Source organism: Mustela nigripes, chromosome 2, assembly GCF_022355385.1.
Source record: "Mustela nigripes isolate SB6536 chromosome 2, MUSNIG.SB6536, whole genome shotgun sequence".
Lineage (NCBI taxonomy): Eukaryota > Metazoa > Chordata > Mammalia > Carnivora > Mustelidae > Mustela > Mustela nigripes.
The window spans coordinates 144,656,741-144,674,275 of NC_081558.1; the positions used below are offsets into that span (position 1 = coordinate 144,656,741).

General features: G+C 34.8%; 1 protein-coding gene across 6 annotated transcripts in view; it reads left to right on the forward strand.

Annotated features, from left to right (window-relative positions):
- Positions 1–17,535, forward strand: part of HLTF (helicase like transcription factor) — a 53,429-nt gene that overhangs the window by 32,231 nt on the left and 3,663 nt on the right. For 4 of the 6 annotated variants that reach the window (XM_059391766.1, XM_059391767.1, XM_059391768.1 and 1 more), the window contains exons 15-24: positions 1,374–1,517; positions 1,884–2,022; positions 2,694–2,829; positions 4,304–4,483; positions 9,465–9,589; positions 10,044–10,234; positions 11,978–12,103; positions 12,831–12,943; positions 13,268–13,448; positions 16,601–16,681. In XM_059391766.1, the coding sequence (XP_059247749.1) occupies positions 1,374–1,517; positions 1,884–2,022; positions 2,694–2,829; positions 4,304–4,483; positions 9,465–9,589; positions 10,044–10,234; positions 11,978–12,103; positions 12,831–12,943; positions 13,268–13,448; positions 16,601–16,681 (1,416 nt within the window). The remainder of the gene's footprint in view (positions 1–1,373; positions 1,518–1,883; positions 2,023–2,693; positions 2,830–4,303; positions 4,484–9,464; positions 9,590–10,043; positions 10,235–11,977; positions 12,104–12,830; positions 12,944–13,267; positions 13,449–16,600; positions 16,682–17,535) is intronic. The other 2 variants (XM_059391770.1, XM_059391771.1) reach the window with 1 other exon arrangement.

Genomic DNA, 17,535 nt, shown 5'->3' on the forward strand with positions numbered 1-17,535 from the left:
CCCCAAGATCATGACCTAAGCCAACCAAAGTCAAACATTTAACTGACCGAGCCACCCAGGTGCCCCATTTCTTTCTCATTTTTATACCCACTTTCCCCTTCTTTTTTTAAACTTCTTTATATCTTTATCATATAGCTTCTAGGCACTCACTTAAAGTATGAGAGTCTTCTTTGTCTCCCCCGCCCTTTTTTTAATATCCCATATTTAATTAGTCCTCAAGTCCCATTAGTCCCTTTTTCTTGGTTATCTTTTACCCATTCTTTTCTTACTTCTGGTACATTAGGGCTTTATTTATCATCTTTCATATGATGGGTTCTCTGTTTTATTTTTCTGATATATATTTTTTTTAAGTAAAGATTTTATTTATTTGAGAGAGAGAACAAGCACAGAAGCAGTGGGAGGGGAGGGGCAGAGGGAGAAGCAGATTCCTCACTGAGCAGGGAGCCTGATGCAGGGTTCAATCCCAGGACTCCAGGATCATGACTTAGGCTGACAGCAGACACATAACTGACTGAGCCACCTAGGCGCCCCTCTCTGGTATCCTTTTTATTTTTTTCCAATCTAACCATGATTCCCCCCCCCCCCTCAGAATCTCTCAGATATGAGAGAAAAAGGCAAGTGTTTTAAACAGATCATGTCCTCAGAGAGGGCTGGGACCAGGTCTTTTTTTTTTTTTTTTTTAAAAGATTTATTTATTTATTTATTTGACAGATAGATCACAAGTAGGCAGAGAGGCAGGCAGAGAGAGGAAGGGAAGCAGGCTCCCTGCTGAGCAGAGAGCACGATGCGGGTCTCGATCCCAGGACTCTGGGATCGTGACCTGAGCCAAAGGCAGAGGCTTTAAACCACTGAGCCACCCAGGCGCCCCCAGGTCTTATTTTTCTTTTTAGCTTTACTACCTTTCTGTTGATAACCTGGTAAATAGTAAGTCTGTGATAAATGAATGAAAGTGGATACTATCTTGAATCTCTGCCTACATTCTTGAAAATATTGCTTGTTCTTTTACAGTTTAATTTTGATTTTACAAACTTTACTAACTAGAAGCATTAAAGATCCGATCTGTTAAAATACTAACTTAAAAAAAATAATTACAGTTTTAAAGAAATTTGGTTATTTTTCCTCCTAAAAGTGAAGTGGCTGCTCATTGGTAGGGTTAAGCAAAATGTATGTAATGCATTATTTCTGCATATATATCCATTTTCCTGACAAGATAATAATTAGTATTGTTACTATTGTTATTTTAGCTGAGATTGTAGGAAACTTGATTTTATGTAATTTTAGTAGTGATTTGTGTACAGGACAGTAGTTTATCAAACTTTTTAAATTATTTTTTATTTATCTGTTTATTCTAAATATTTCTAATTTTCTTCTAGGACCAGTTTGGACAACATATAAAAGCAGATGTGCACTTGAATTTTTATGTTTATTATGGTCCTGATCGTATAAGAGACCCAGCCTTGCTTTCAAAACAGGATATTGTTTTGACTACATACAACATTTTAACTCATGACTACGGAGTAAGTATACCGAGACTCATTTCAGAAGTTGAATATAAGAAGTAAGCTTCAGGTTTCAAAAGTGTTCTAAAATTCAGACTTTAAATTCTAGTTTTAAATGGTAGCCCTGCTGTTTCCTAGCTGTGGTCCTTTGAGCAACATACTTCCCAGCCTTGGTGCTTCAGTTTTCTCATCTGTAAAACAGGAGTAAATAATACTTCATAAGCTTTTGGGCATTTAATGATGTATGTATATAGTGCTCAAAGCACTATCTCCCACCTAGTGGGTGTTGATATTAAAGAATAATAATTTGTGTTTACCAAATTACATGAAGTGTACCATTTTACTTTCCTGTGTTTTTTAATTCACATGAAACATTTATTTCAGACTAAAGGTGATAGTCCATTACATAGCATAAGGTGGCTAAGAGTGATCCTGGATGAAGGACATGCCATCCGAAATCCGAATGCTCAGCAGACAAAAGCTGTACTTGATTTAGAAGCAGAAAGAAGATGGGTATTAACAGGTAAAAATGTTACGTTTTTTAAAAAAAATTAATTCTCAAATATGTATCATTAAGTAAGTTTTAGTGAGGTAACTTTGTAAACTTCACATGCATATAAAGTTTGTCCAAAATTAATCATGAAAGTCTTTTAATAAAGTATTTTGACTTGTTTTTCACAGTTGCCTATGCTGTGGCAACATTTGAATTATAGTCAGTTTATGGAACAAATCACTAGACTTTTTTTTTGAACTTTGGAAATTCATTAAACACTTAAATTCTCCAATCAGAATTTTGATTTCTCTGTTTCTTATCTTGAAGCCGGGCCTGTTTGCTACTTGTGCACCTCTACTAGGACATGGGGAAGACAGTGTAAACTCAGATTCATTTTTCCTTCTTGCTAGTACTGCTGATTTAAAATCAAATAAACAAATGTTCTTGGATAAGGAGAAAGTTGAATTTACTGGACCTATGGTCTTTTTCTTTGTTAGTATGGCGGGTGAGAGCAAAAATTATAGCAAAACTTCATTTTGAGATTACATATATGTTTAATAATGGATTATAGTTATATTGATAGTTAGTGGGTGTTCCTGGTGCAGAATGCCCATTTTCAACTCTTGTTTCCTCTGATTGGGTGAGATGAATATTCTGAATGGATACACTATAGAGTTACAACAGTTTTCTGTTATTTTTAGGTACTCCGATTCAAAATTCTTTAAAGGACTTGTGGTCTCTTCTTTCCTTTTTAAAACTTAAACCGTTTCTTGATAGAGAATGGTGGCATAGAACAATACAACGTCCTGTCACAATGGGAGATGAAGGAGGACTTAGGTAAGTAATCTCATGTAAACTGATTAATATTGGCAACAAATAACTGTAAGCAGCTTGAACCAATTGTCACTTTATTATTTTAACTCCACTGCTGGCTTTCTTCCAAGAGCATTTATAGCTTAATGTGTTTGGCTCTCAGAGCCTAGTGATTCTTGTTTGGGGATACAAGGATTTCTAACTACCACTAAAACATAAGCCTTCCCTTTCTTTGATTTTAGCCAAACAGAAAGGAAAGGCAGAGCTTTGTAGTCTTTGTGTGTTGCTGTTGCCCTTGAAATCACCATTAATTAATTAAACAATGACAGGAAAAACTGTATGCTCTGAGGATCTAATGTGCATTAAATTTTCACAACTTATGTAGCTTTTATATAGTGGTAATTGAATGGTATGACATACACTGGCATCCATAAGAGTTTAAGAAAGAAAGTTGTTTCTCATGGAGACAGATAAATGAAATTTAGCTTGGTATGGTAGCTATTTCACAGGGTACTGGCTAATATGTGGCTTAAGGTTTTTGCCTAGAGCAGTGATTTTTAGAGTTTGGGATCCATTAGCAGGTCGTAAAATCATTATAAAAATGGCATCAAACATTATAAAAGAAAATGAAGTAGTAGAAGATTTAAAGAAATTTAAATCGTCACACATTATTTTGTGAAAGGTTTCTGTTACATGTGTATGTGTTTATATATATATACTTGCTGGATGGAATAAAATGTGTTTCTTATTGTGGTTATAGCGAAAAAGGTTCAACAGCCACCAACCTAGTTTACAGAACTGTCTGCTTGATTCTCAGAATCAACTGTGTAAATTCTAATTTAGGAAATTGTATTTATATTTCAGTGTTAGGAAAAACCTTTCCTTAAAAACCTTTCTTTCTGTAAAGAATTGATGTGCCTCCTTTTTTTCTGATGTTGAGAAGGCAGTGTAAAGATTGTAGAACCCAGAAGGCATTTCTCCCTCTTCTGAACTGTCACATCATGTTTGAATTTTTTTTGGCATCTTTGTAAAAATTATTTTTGTACTTTGGTTTTTATATTACTGAAAATTTTTTTTGAAGATTCTTATCTTTCCACATATTTGTTTTATGATATTTAGTATAATGCCTTGTACTTTGTGTAGGTACTTAAGAATGTGAATGTTGAATATTAGGTGATATAGTTGACAGAAGTGAGAAATATATTCATGAATAGAACAAAAAGAAGGAGAAGCTAAGAAAAATAAAGACAGGATAAAAGAAGATTAAATTGTGACAGGTACTGAATTGAGGGCAATGAATGCATTATTGTTATATTTTTCTGTTGGTAGAATATTTATCTGATTATCAGATTGGATAAGACTCAAAACAAAAGGATCTTTTTAAAAAAAAACTTGACTTTGCTTCTTAAATAGTGATATATTATTCTTTCTTGTTCTTGTTGAGTCAACTTATATAGAAATAAAAGGCTATGTAATTATTTATTTTATTTTGACTTAGGCGCTTACAATCCCTAATTAAAAATATTACCCTAAGAAGAACAAAGACAAGCAAAATCAAAGGAAAACCTGTTTTGGAGTTACCAGAACGTAAAGTATTTATTCAGCACATTACACTTTCAGATGAAGAAAGAAAAATTTATCAGTCTGTGAAAAATGAGGGCAGAGCTACTATTGGAAGGTATGGAAAAAAGAAAGCTATTTTAGAAAATAATTTTTATTTTCTTTCCAATTTAACTCAATAGTATTTCTTAGAAATGTTAGGAAAGTCTGAAGTATACAGAAAGATAACTTGCCTCTTGATTTAAATTTCTTTTTACAAATTAGTTGAAGTAAATGAAATAGTATTATAATTTACAGGTGAGTAATTCCTTAAGTTAGGAAAAAATTAAAAGTTTACATGAAGTGGCAAGTTCTGAGTGGCTAGTGAGAAGACCTTGCTTGCTTCTATTCCTGGCTATCAGGGGAGTAGATAAAAACATTGAGAAAAGTACATAGAGCAAGAGATAATAAACCTATTTAAGGAACAAAACCTTGGGGAATGCCCATATTTAAGAAATAGGAAAACAAAGAGAAATTACCGTAGAAGATTCTGTGAAGAACAGAATTAGTAAGAAAAGTAAACTGTTGGGAGAATCCCATGAAAGCATAGTCAAGAAAGAGGGAATGGTTAATAGTATCACATGATACTATTAGAGACTTAGAAAAGCTGTTTAATTTGGTGATTCAGAAGTTACCGGTATAAACTCTTAGCATAGTTTCACCAGAACACTGAGGTGTGGATCACAAAGAAGTAGCAGCAGTAGGTAGGGTGAGACCATTTTTCATGACGTTTGCAGAAGGAAGAAGAAAGTAAGACTAGTACATAGGACTGATAGTTGGTTGCTCTATCAACTTTTTTGCATTTTATTTGGGTAAACTGCTTTGAGGAGAGACCATGGAAGAGACTATAGATAGAGAAGAGAATAAAGCAAATTGGTGGAGAAAAATGAAGCCTAGTGGGTTGTAAAGAGTACAGTCAGTGAAATATAAGACAAGGGTATCTACAGGGAAAGGTGATGGGAAGTTGAGGAAGATCACAGGATTACAGCCATTCTAAAAAGTTGTAAGGTTCTTAATGTGGGCTTAATAGGCTTTCTGTAGTATTGGATATATGTAGAAGTCAATACGACTTTCCAAACAGCAATGAAATCTTGGGAATAGGAATTATGAAGTAGATAATAAAGGGATTGGGGATTGGTAGAAGGTAAGAAATTCTAGTTGAGGCAAGAACATGTTCGATGTGAGTGCCCATGCACCAGAATGAGTAGAAGTGAAAGCAGAAGAGGGCAGAGAAAATAGGGGAATCTTCAAATTTAAAAACTTCACTAGAATACAAAGTAGGTTTAACAGGAATTAGATTGAAAAAGATTGTTCTAACTAAGCAAGTGATTTCAGAGTTCAAAATCTCAGTGGTGTTTGAAATTTTCATATTCATTCTGTCAACCAAAATGTAATATGTGCCTGTGTAACACATACTGGGATATAGCATTAAAAAAACAGACAAGAATCTCTGCCCTCAAGGAGTTTATATTTTAACGGAGGGGAACAGACAATTTTAAAAAATAAAATTTGATGGAAAAAAATTAAAGCAGAGAAAAGGAATGGAAAATGGTGAAGACCTTACTGAGAAGAGTCTATGTGGGAAAAGATCTAAAAAGAGAGTGGAGTTAGGAGACATTTCAGGCAGAGGGAGCCACAAGTGTAAAGCCTCTGAGTTGAAAGAATATTCAGTGAGCTTGAAGAACAGCAAAGAGGGAAGTATTGCTGGGTAATAATGAGCAGGATCTCATGATGTCAGAGATTGGAGTGGGAGTACATGACAGTTTCATAAGGCATTGCACATATTTCAAGGACTTTGGATTTTACTTTTTATTAGATTAGAAAACTTTGAAGGGTTTTAACCCAGGAGAGTGACATAATCTTATTTATATTTTAAAAGGATCACTGGCTGCTGTGTTAAGATTGATATTCTAGCAGTAAGGGCATAAATAGGGATGAATGGCAATAAAGAAAGAGATCACGTGTTCACTACAGTAGTAGTAGTGATGAAGGGGGTGAAAAACAGTTGGGTTCTGTTATAAAGCCAGCAGAACTTCCTGACTGATGTGGTATGGGGGAGTGAGAGAGAGGAGTCAAAGGTAACAGCATGATTTTTCACATAAGTGTGACTGGAAGGTTGGAATTACCATTTGTAGAACTAGGTCTATGGGAGGAACAGAGGTTTTTTTCAGGGAAGATCAGTTCAGTTTTGGACCCATTGATTGCATGATGTCCTCTGAGATTTCTAAGTGGAGATGTCTTAGAAATCTGAGTGGAGTTAGATACAAGGTTAGATTCATGGAATGTTCTTGATGTAAATTTGAAAGTCACCTGTGGTTAGTCACCTGATGGTTAGTTAAAGCATGAAACTGGATGAGATCACCAAGAATGAGTGAAGTTGGAGAACAGGTCTAACAAAGAAGACAGGAATGGCTAGTGAGGTTGGAGGAGGCTTCTGCTCTAATCTGGTACTCAAAAGGGATTTGTTAAACTGAAGTGCTGACTATTAGTGTAATAAGTGACCATGCCAGGGAATAGACTGTAAAGGTTATTCTGTTTGAAAAGTTTGAGAAGAATAACTTTATTGAAACCTTAGAAAATAGGTTATTTTTATTCTTTTAAATATGTAGTACATTTAGTAACATTTACTGAGCACTTTGTAGGTGTTAATGCATTTATTTAAGTGCTTTATATGTGTTTTTTAAAGATTTTATTTATTTAGGGGCACCTGGGTGGCGGCTCAGTTAGGTGTCTGCCTTCAGCTGTGGTAGTGATCCCTGGGGTCCTGGAATTGAGCCCTGCGTTGGGCTCCTTGCTCATCCGGGAGCCTGCTTTTCCCTCTCCCTCTCCCTGCCACTCCTCCTGCTTGTGCTCTCTCTCAAATAAATGAATAAAATCTTAAAAAAAAATTTTTTTTTTTAATTTAATGCAAGTGCTAGTTGGGGGGTGGGCAGAGGACAAGGGAGAAAGAATCTCAAGTAATCCTCTGGGAACAGAACCCAACACAGGGTGGATCTCAGGACCCTGAGATCATGACCTGAGCCTAGACCTGAGCTTAAGCCAAGAGTTGGACACTTAACAGACTGAGCCATCCACGAGCCCCGTAAGTGCTTTTATACGTATTAGTTAACAGTAATCTTAAAAAGTCAGCACAAGGATTACCCACATTTTAAAGATGAATCTGAAGCACAGAGTAGTTAAGAAACTTGTACTGTGTTGCACAGCTGGTGAATGACAGCTGGTATTTAAATTCAGGCAGTTTGGTTCTAGAGCTTATAAGTTCAACCTTTATATTATATTGCCCCTTTATACTGTTGAATATTTGGAATTGTTGACATAGTATTACTAATATGTATAGGATACATATTCTAATAATATACTAATATTATTAGTATGTGTATATACATATATATATACACACACACACACATACACACACATACAGATATATTACTTACCATAATCCAGACACTATTCTAAGTATTTTCCATGTATTAGCTTCTTTTAATACAACAGTCCTGTGAGGTATGTATTATTACCATGCCACCATTAAAGATGAAGCAGCTGAAGTTAAGAAAGGTTAAGAAACCTACCCAAAGCTTCACAGTTAAATTGGCAAAGCCAGGTTTTGAACTTAGCCTAGCTCTAGAGTCTGTGCTCCTAATCATTAAGCTGTACTTTTTCAATTGCTTTAATATATTTAAGTATGTGATAGACTTAGTAAATAGTATTTGAATCATCCATTCTTCCTTCAGAAGCCTGTACTGTCATTGTTCTGGTTTACTTCTATTGAAAAACCTGATTTTTATTTGTTTTTTAAAAATTTATTTATTTAACAGATCATAAGTAGGCAGAGAGAGAGAGTGGGGAAGCAGGCTCCCTGCCAAGCAGAGAGCTTGATGCGGGGCTTGATCTCAGGACCCTGGGACCATGACCTGAGCCGAAGGCAGAGGCTTTAACCCACTGAGCCACCCAGGCGCCCCAAGAAAACCCTGATTTGATTTTATTTTTCTGGAAACATATACCATTTAAATCTGGATTCCCCCACCCCACCCCACCCCACTCCCTTTCCTATCAGGTTTTCTTTAAATGTTTTCTTTTCCATTATTTTATCTTCATGTGTGTAGGATGTTCTTTGTTCCATAGGTAAAATTTTATTCTTATGTTTTTGTTTTTCTTTTTATCTCTTATGTTTCCCACGTTTTTTTTTTTTTTCACCGTGGTTTGTCTCTTTTATGCTGGTTTCAGTGTGGCTTTCATTTTTCTGATGGTTCATTTTTCTCTTTTACACTACTGAGCTGTACCACCTCATTTTTCATCTCTGTTATTTCGCTGTGATGGTAAATCATGGCAGTATCCTTGCTCATAATTTTTATTTGCTTTATGGCAGCATTTTTTGATGAATATTCTTTCACTGCCATTTGTTCTCCATTGCTCTTTGCTGATTATTACTTATATTTGAGTATCTTGAGTTCTGGCTTAGTTATTTGCAAGAGGTTAATATGAATGGGGTGAGAAGGCATAGCGTGTCCCAGACTAATAGGAAGTATCCTTGTTAATTATGTCTCAGGGTTATAGCTGAGTTGTTTCAGGTTTTATTCGTGCTTACACAACAAAGATCAGAAGCTGTAGGGTTCTTTTTAATGTGGACTCTAGTGCCTATAATCTTTTCTGAAAACACAGTAGGTTTGCTATGTTTCCTTATTTAGCTTGCCTTCTCGCCTTGATGTAAAACTTGTCCATGTAAGTTCAGACCACAGCCATGCACCCTGGTTTTGTTTTTGCACATGAAGGATATTGATTTTACCTTCAGGGCTTGCCATCTATTTTGAAGAATTGTTCTCTGGCAGCTGTTTGAGATCTGGAGTCCTGTCTCTCAGCATCTTCCTATCCAACTTCTTTTGCAATTGGCAGCCATTTCTGATATATATTGCTTTATGGTTACAGTCTCTTGTGGTTTCATTAAAGATAGTTTTGACGTGATTTCCAGAGAAAAGAACAATGCCATTTTTATTCTACCGTTTTAGAATAGGGAATGATATTTAGAGGCCTTCATAATATTTAACATTTTTTACCCCTAGGTATTTTAATGAAGGCACTGTCCTTGCGCACTATGCAGATGTCCTGGGTCTTTTGCTTAGATTGCGGCAGATTTGTTGTCATACTCACCTTCTTACAAATGCAGTGTCTTCCAGTGGTCCCTCAGGTAAGTAGATGTGATTTGTTTACACTATTATATTTGTCAAGAATATTTAAATCAGAATGAAATTTTTTGTATGGCCTATAGTGTCTTATTTGTCAAATGGACATTGTTTTTAGGATAGGACATAAGTGGAATATACTCACAAATTCTTACCAATGAAATGAAATAATAGTGATGTCTTCCAGGTGTCTTCCAGTTATACTCTTAGGTGATTGTTTCAAATTGGATCTGCCTTTTTTTCTGTGGTAGTATGTGCAGATTGTAATGATGCTTTTGTGTAAGATGCATTACGTGGGTTAGCTCTATTTCAGCTTCTGAATTTTCTTTAAATTTAAATCATGTTTGTCTCCTGTGATAAAGGAAGCCTAAATAAAGACTACCCAAGTAAAACTTTTCTCTATATAAAATGAACTTGTCTAATCATATTACAAATCTTGCTGTGATATTAATTTTTCAGCCTTTTCTCTAGGAAATGATACACCTGAGGAACTACGGAAAAAGTTAATAAGGAAGATGAAGTTAATTCTGAGCTCAGGTTCTGATGAAGAATGTGCAATTTGCTTGGATTCTTTAACAGTTCCTGTCATAACACATTGTGCACATGTCTTTTGTAAACCCTGTATTTGCCAAGTCATTCAGAATGAGCAGGTTAGTTTTGTACTAGGTACATATTCAGTGTTTGACAGAGTGGTACACTAGTTATTCTTGAGTGTAATGAAACCTAAGTCCAACAACTAAAGAGTTTTGCACTTGGATTTACCAGTGCATGTTTTATGGTTAATTATGTATGTCAGTATTTCATATTGATATATTTCTTATAATTAAGCTCTTTTAAACATGAAAAGACAGTACACTTTTAGAGGCATGATCAGTTAGTATCCTAGTTCTGTTGGTAAGATCATTGCTGTCTAATAAATAGATCAATAATGTGAGACACAAAGGTAATTTTAAATTTTCTAGTAGAAAGAGATGAAGTTAATGACATTTTTATCTAATTTATCTAAAACATAAAAATTACTGAGATAATATGCATGGTTTTTTAACTTAAGTGTTCAAAGTCTGGTGATATTGTATACATAGAAAATATCTCAGTTTGGCTTCACCATATTCAAGGGCTTAATTGTCTCATTTGTTTATTGGATAAGGTAGGCCTGGATTCTTATGTATGGTATAATTTTTTGAAGTGGAATAATTCTTTAAGCAGTTCTTCAGCAGAGGTAGAGGTGTATTTGTTTGTTTTTAAATATTTTCATTGGCATACGTATAGAAAAAAATGCACAAGTCATGATTGTACAGTTGAGTGAATCATGAAGTAAATACATCCATGTGACTACTATCCTGGTCTCCTTGTGTCCCCTTCTAATCAGTTACCTTCTCCCTGCTCCCTAAAGGTAACGGCACTAATCTTTTAACATTGTTTCAGTTTCAGATTTTTTTTTTTGGTAAAGGTATTTGGTATATAGTAATGTAGGACATATTAGCATGTCTTGGTACAAATGGACACAACAAATACTGCTTTGAATGAGTCTGATAGGATTTAACAGGTCTACACCAGCTTTATAAGCCATTAAGAAGGATATTTTTTTCTTCGAAAAAACCATTCCAAATAGTGTGCTGTATTGTAGTTAGGTTCAAGATACTGTTACTCATGGTTTCTTTATTTGTCTGCAAATAGTACAGTTCACCATGAACAATGTAGGAGTTAGGGGTGCCAACCCCCTGTGCAGTTGAAAATCTGCATATCACTTTTGACTCCTATAAAACTTCTGTCTACTGTTGACTAGAAGCTTTACCAATAACAGTTAACACATATTTTATTTACTTTTTGAAGTTTTTATTTAAGTAATCTCTACAGCCAATGTAAGGCTAACACTCATGACCCCAAGATCAAGAATTGCATGCTTCTCCCAACTAAGCCAGCTTGATGCCCCTATATGTGGTATTCTTAAAGTAAGCTAGAGAAAATACTAAAATGATAAGAGAATATCCATTTATATTGTACTATATATATATGTATATACTATACATAATATATATTATCATATATAAGTACTATGCTATATTTATTGAAAAAAATCCCACTATAAGTGGACCTCTGGAGTTCAGACCATTTCCAGAGCAAATTGTATTATAATACTTGTTTGAAGTTCCTGCTGTTAGTCAAGATCACATACCATACTTTAGCTCCCTATTTTACCCAGTCCCACTTAACACATAGGAATCTGCCTGGAGTTCAGCATGTACAAATTTATCTTAAATGGATGAATCTAATAAAAAGTCTAAGAAAGTGTTAGCTATTAAGGATATAGAATTTATCATCTTTTTGAAAATTTTAGGGAAATTTATATTTCTTCCTCTGATAAACTTTACTTATATCTCACTTTTATACAGCCACATGCTAAATGTCCTTTGTGCAGAAATGATATACATGGAGACAATTTATTAGAATGCCCTCCAGAAGAATTGGCATGTGACACTGAGAAAAAGTCTAATATGGAATGGACATCTAGTTCAAAGGTAAAATGCACATGGGCAAATATTTGAGTATTTGTTTTACACTTATAAAAGGATACCATGTCTTGGGCACCTGGGTAGCTCCGTCAGTTGGGCCTCTGCCTTCAGCTCAGGTCCTGGGATCGAGCCCTATGTCAGGCTCCCTGCTCAGTGGGGAGGCTCCTTCTCTCTCTCCTTCTGCCTGTCTTCACTGTGCTCTTTCTCCCCCTCTAATTAATATAATCTTTTTTTTTCTTTTTAAAAGGGTACCATATCTTAAAATAATTCTGCTTTAAACCCTATCATTAGAATATTATACTCTGGGGGCGCCTGGGTGGCTCAGTGGGTTAAAGCTTCTGCCTTCGGCTCAGGTCATGATCCCAGGGTCCTGGGATCGAGCCCCATATCGGGCTTTCTGCTCAGCAGGGAGCCTGCTTCCTCCTCTCTCTCTGCCTGCCTCTCTGCCTGCTTGTGATCTATGTCTGTCAAATAAATAAAATATTTAAAAAAAAAAAAAGAATATACTATGTGGGTGTTAACATTTTTATATCTAGTGAGTTTGAGAGGAAAGGAGCTTCAGTTTGAGTGCATTCTTTCAATCTTAGATTTTAAAAACATTAGTTTTCTTTGACTTTGGCATTTTAGAGAAATAATGGGGCAGGAACGTTCTTTTCCTAATTTAAAAAAAGTTGTATGTATTTTGCCTATTCAAAATAGAATCTAATGGATGTCCTCATTTTTTTTTTTTCAGATTAATGCTCTAATGCATGCACTGATTGACTTAAGAAAGAAGAATCCCAACATAAAAAGTTTAGTTGTTTCTCAGTTTACAACATTCCTGTCTTTAATTGAAACACCACTCAGGTAAATTCAATATTGATTCTCACTTTGAGTGAAAGGATTTTGTGTGTTTTGATTTGGTTAGCAAAAATTGTTTTACCAGTTATATTCATTTCATCTATCGAAAATGACAGAATCACAATAAAGAATATTGCCTGGGAGCATAGGATTTTAAAGATTTAGTCCTGACTTTATCAGAAAAAAGAGCAGAGCATGACATGTTAGTAGATGGGTTAGTATATATTTGTCAAATGAGTAGAAGAATTGGTTGAATGAACAGATTTTTAATTACTTACATTTTTTTTAATCAAATGGAAAGTGTTACTTGTCTTTTTTGTCCCTCCACAGAGCCTCTGGATTTGTGTTTACTCGTTTGGATGGTTCCATGGCACAGAAGAAAAGAGTTGAATCAATTCAGTGTTTTCAAAACACTGAAGCAGGATCTCCAACCATAATGCTTCTATCCTTAAAAGCAGGTGGAGTTGGTCTGAATCTTTCTGCAGCTTCTCGAGTGTTTTTAATGGATCCAGTAAGTAATTCTGTAGACTTTTTGGTATGTTATTAAACTTTAAAAAAAAATAAACTATTTGGTAAATACCATCATAGTTGTAACTGATTGTGAAAATTCTTGGTAAAAACAGTAACTTAGTAAATGTGTAATGAGGGCTTTAAGTGCTTTACGTACACCAACTGAAATTCGCACAATATCCCTAGGATATTTCTAGAATGGATCCTTATGAGATTTTATTATTGTCCTTATTTTAATTTCTCTGAAGCAGAGAGAAATAAAATAACTTGCCCAACCTCATGCAGTAATATGCAAACCAGGATTCCATGTTCTTAATTTCTATGGTTTTCTGCTTCCATATATAAAATTAGTTTCTATTAACTAATAGAAAGTGTAGTGGTTTCATTCATTTGGCCAACAAATAATGTGAATCCTGCATTGTGTCAGGGAGTCTTACAGGCACCAGGAATCTGGCTATAAACAAGGTAGACGTAGTTACTGTCGTGATTTTAATGGTCTGTTTTAATGTGCAAAAAATTAGGTAAAATACAATTTCTCACCTCTGTGCTCAGAGATTAAGGAGTTCTTGCATGAGACCCAGGAAGCTGCATTTTTATAAAGATCATAGGTGATTCAGGTGGAGTTGGTCCAGCATCACAGTTTTAGAAACTAATGCCATTAATGAACATTTTGGATAAATTTTAGCATCTAATACAGATCACTTGTAGTTGTACAATACAGATCTAGCTGTAGAGTGGGAGCTAAAATTCATTCTGAACTTTATTCACCGAACTGACCTAAGAGAAGCATATATAGAGCAGCACCTTCTTCTAACAGCACATAGTGCTGTAGGCACTCTGGAATAATTCAATTCAGTTTCTAATTCGCACTGGGTTACTGTGTCAGGGCCAGAGGCAACCCTATTTGCTATTTCTGTGATTCACAGATTTAAGATTTGTAGTTTTAGCTTGTTACCTGAAATTCAGAAAATTTCGTTAACATAGTTCACTGAGATACAAATTTGAGTTATTCTGATTAGGCTAGCTAGTTCATGCATGCACCCATTACCAAGGCCTTTTTGCTCAGCTGGGTTAACCTCCCCAAGTGAAATACCGAACAGAACCACATTTTAACATTCACAGATTTCATACTGATGTTATGGATGGCAGTGATCTATTGTATTTTCTTGCCTTAGTTCTGTGGATGAAGTTTTAAATCTTTGCTAGAGTTTTAATATTTTATGGTTATTATAAAAAAAAGTCATTGTAATTACATATTAAGTTATATTAACTAACCTGATGATAATCTTATATGATTTTTGGACAAATTCCCAAATTACTTGCTTCTTTTGTTATAATCTTAGTATCTGATACAGAAAAGGTTGTCAATACCAAATATAGTATTATAAAGCCAATCACAGACTGTACTCTTTAGTAGTTTAAAAAAACTGCTAGAATGTTTTAGCAGTTCATAGTAAATTTTCATTGAACACTTCAAATGTTTCTACCTTTAAAATGAAAATAAGATTAAATCAAAAAAACTTTATTCATGAAAATATTTTACCTTTTCATGGGATGTTGCATTAGAGTTAAGATGTATTTTAAATATTTAGTTTTGGTCTTTTGATAAAGTTAATTAACTTCCTTCATCAGTACTGCTGAAAATGGAAGCTATCAGTTTTATATTATCATGAGATAAATTTGATCCCTGGTAGGGGTACCTAGGTAGCTCAGTTGGCTAAGCATTTTACTCTTGATCTCAGGGTTTTGAGTTCAAGCTCTGCCCTGTATTGGGGTCCATGCTGGGCATGAGCCTACTTAAAAAAAAATTTTGACTCTTGGTAGTCATACTAGATATATATTGCCACTCACTAGAACGTTCCTTGATAAAATAGAAGACAACAGAAAGGAACGTGTACCTGGGCTCTTGGTAATAACAATTTCAATATGTATTAAATCATGAAATACAGAATATACATAAAATATGATACTTTTAGAAAATCGTAAGCTAAGTATATTCTTAAAATCTGACTATGAAATATGAAATATGAAAAATCACCCAATACTTAAATTACAATAATAGTAAAATCTCCTTTTCTCTAGAGCTCATGGGAACTTTATTTTTTAAGAGCTAGGGATGGGAGGGAGACTCTACACTCAGCACAGAGCCAGATGTGGGGCCCAGTCTCACGACCCCCAGTATATGACCCAAGTCAAAATCAACAGATGCCTATCCAACTGAGCCACCCAGGTATCCATCAGTGGAATTTTAAACAGAAGAAAATAACAGCCTAAGTATGAATCACACTATAAACTTGTCATCAACATAGGCATTTGCGATTTTGTTACATTTTCAGGTGGTATTTTGCTGTATAAAGTTTCCTTTGTCCTAAACATCCTTTAAGAATCATCCCATAGTTTAAAATTTTAATGATCGCTAACCTTGGTAGTTCATTATAGTTATTTCCAAACCACTTGACTCCTGTCTTTCTAGACAGAAGAACTCTGTATCGTTTTGCTTTTTTCTTTGCTTGTTTCATTCTTCACTTTAAGACAGTCCCCATGATAATACTTGTATTTAATGAGTTAATGTTATTTTAGTTCAATTTTAAAGTCAGATTCAAATATAGATACAGAAAATTACATCAACAAAGCCTTTAATTTTTAATACTTTTGATTACTCCTGAAAGCTTTTTTTGTGCTTTTATTTAACAAATGGAAGAAAGTGAAAGAAAAAGAATAAAAAGATCAGCAAAAGGGGAGAACACTTTTTCATAAATGGAATAAATTACATCTTTTCTGACATAAATTAAGTCATTTAAGGATGTGTAACTTTTTTTTTTCTTTGTTAAACAGACATAGATCAATTTTAAAGTGGAAAAGGTACTATTTGATTACTTAAGCATTGGGTGATTGCTGTGTATTGGGTGATTGCTTTCTATGTATCAGGCACTGTATTAGATACTAGAAGCAGTGCAGTGAAATGAGGAATACCTGCCTGTCATAGTTGGGGGTGGGGTATATTTTTTCCCCCCAGAGCATTTAGGTCAGTTTCTGAATTCCATCAGAAAAATCTTGAGTCAGTAAAAGGTGAATGAGTAATACTGAAATGAAAGGAATTGGGCAGAACACTCACAGATCAGGGTGGTAATAAAGCAATCATATTCTTGTTAGGCCTGGAATCCAGCTGCTGAAGATCAGTGCTTTGACAGATGCCATAGACTTGGACAGAAGCAAGAAGTTATCATCACAAAAGTGAGTTTTTAAGCCATCTGTTTTAAAATTAGGTTGATGAGGTTTTTAAGATTATACAAATAATGCATGAATGTATTATTATGAAAGACTGCAGTAGAATTAGGCAGAACAAAGTATGAAGGTCAGCTTTAATCTCCTCTAGGGGAAACTACTATCAGTAATTTTACATGTTATTCAAAGTCTCCTTCTCAGTGTTTACATAGATTCATTTGTGTGTATGTCTCTCCTTTAAAAATATCTCTTAAGGTAAGTAAGATCGCCCTTTATTATTCTGCAGCATACTTTGCTCCCTTAACAGTCTATATTGGGAACCACCCATGTAAGTACACTACCATAAAAGTACATATAAACACAGTAAAACATACAGAATATTTACCATTTTATCCAAAGTGTACACTTAAGAGGCATTACATACTTTCACACCGTTGTGTAATTTTTCAACATCATCTGTCCCTAGAACTTTTTCATCTCAATTTGAAACTCAGCCCTCAGCAACTACCCTTATACTTTGTGAATTTAATGATTCTACAAACCCATTCTTTTTAATATCATATATAGATATATCATAATTTAGCCAGTCTAATATTTTGCTAATAAAAACAGTTCCATAATGAGAATTATATTATATGCAAGTACTTCTTCAGGATTAAGAAAACTAGAATTCTGGGGGTACCTGGGTAGCTCAATCAGTTAAACGGCTGCCTTTGGCTCAGCTCATGATCTCCGGGTCCTGGAATCCAGCCGTGTGTTGGGTCTCTGCTCAGTGGGGAGTCCACTTCTCCCTCTGCCCAACTGCCCCTTCCCCCTTTTGGGCTTTCTCTCAAATCTTTTTAAAAAAAAGAAAACTAAATTCT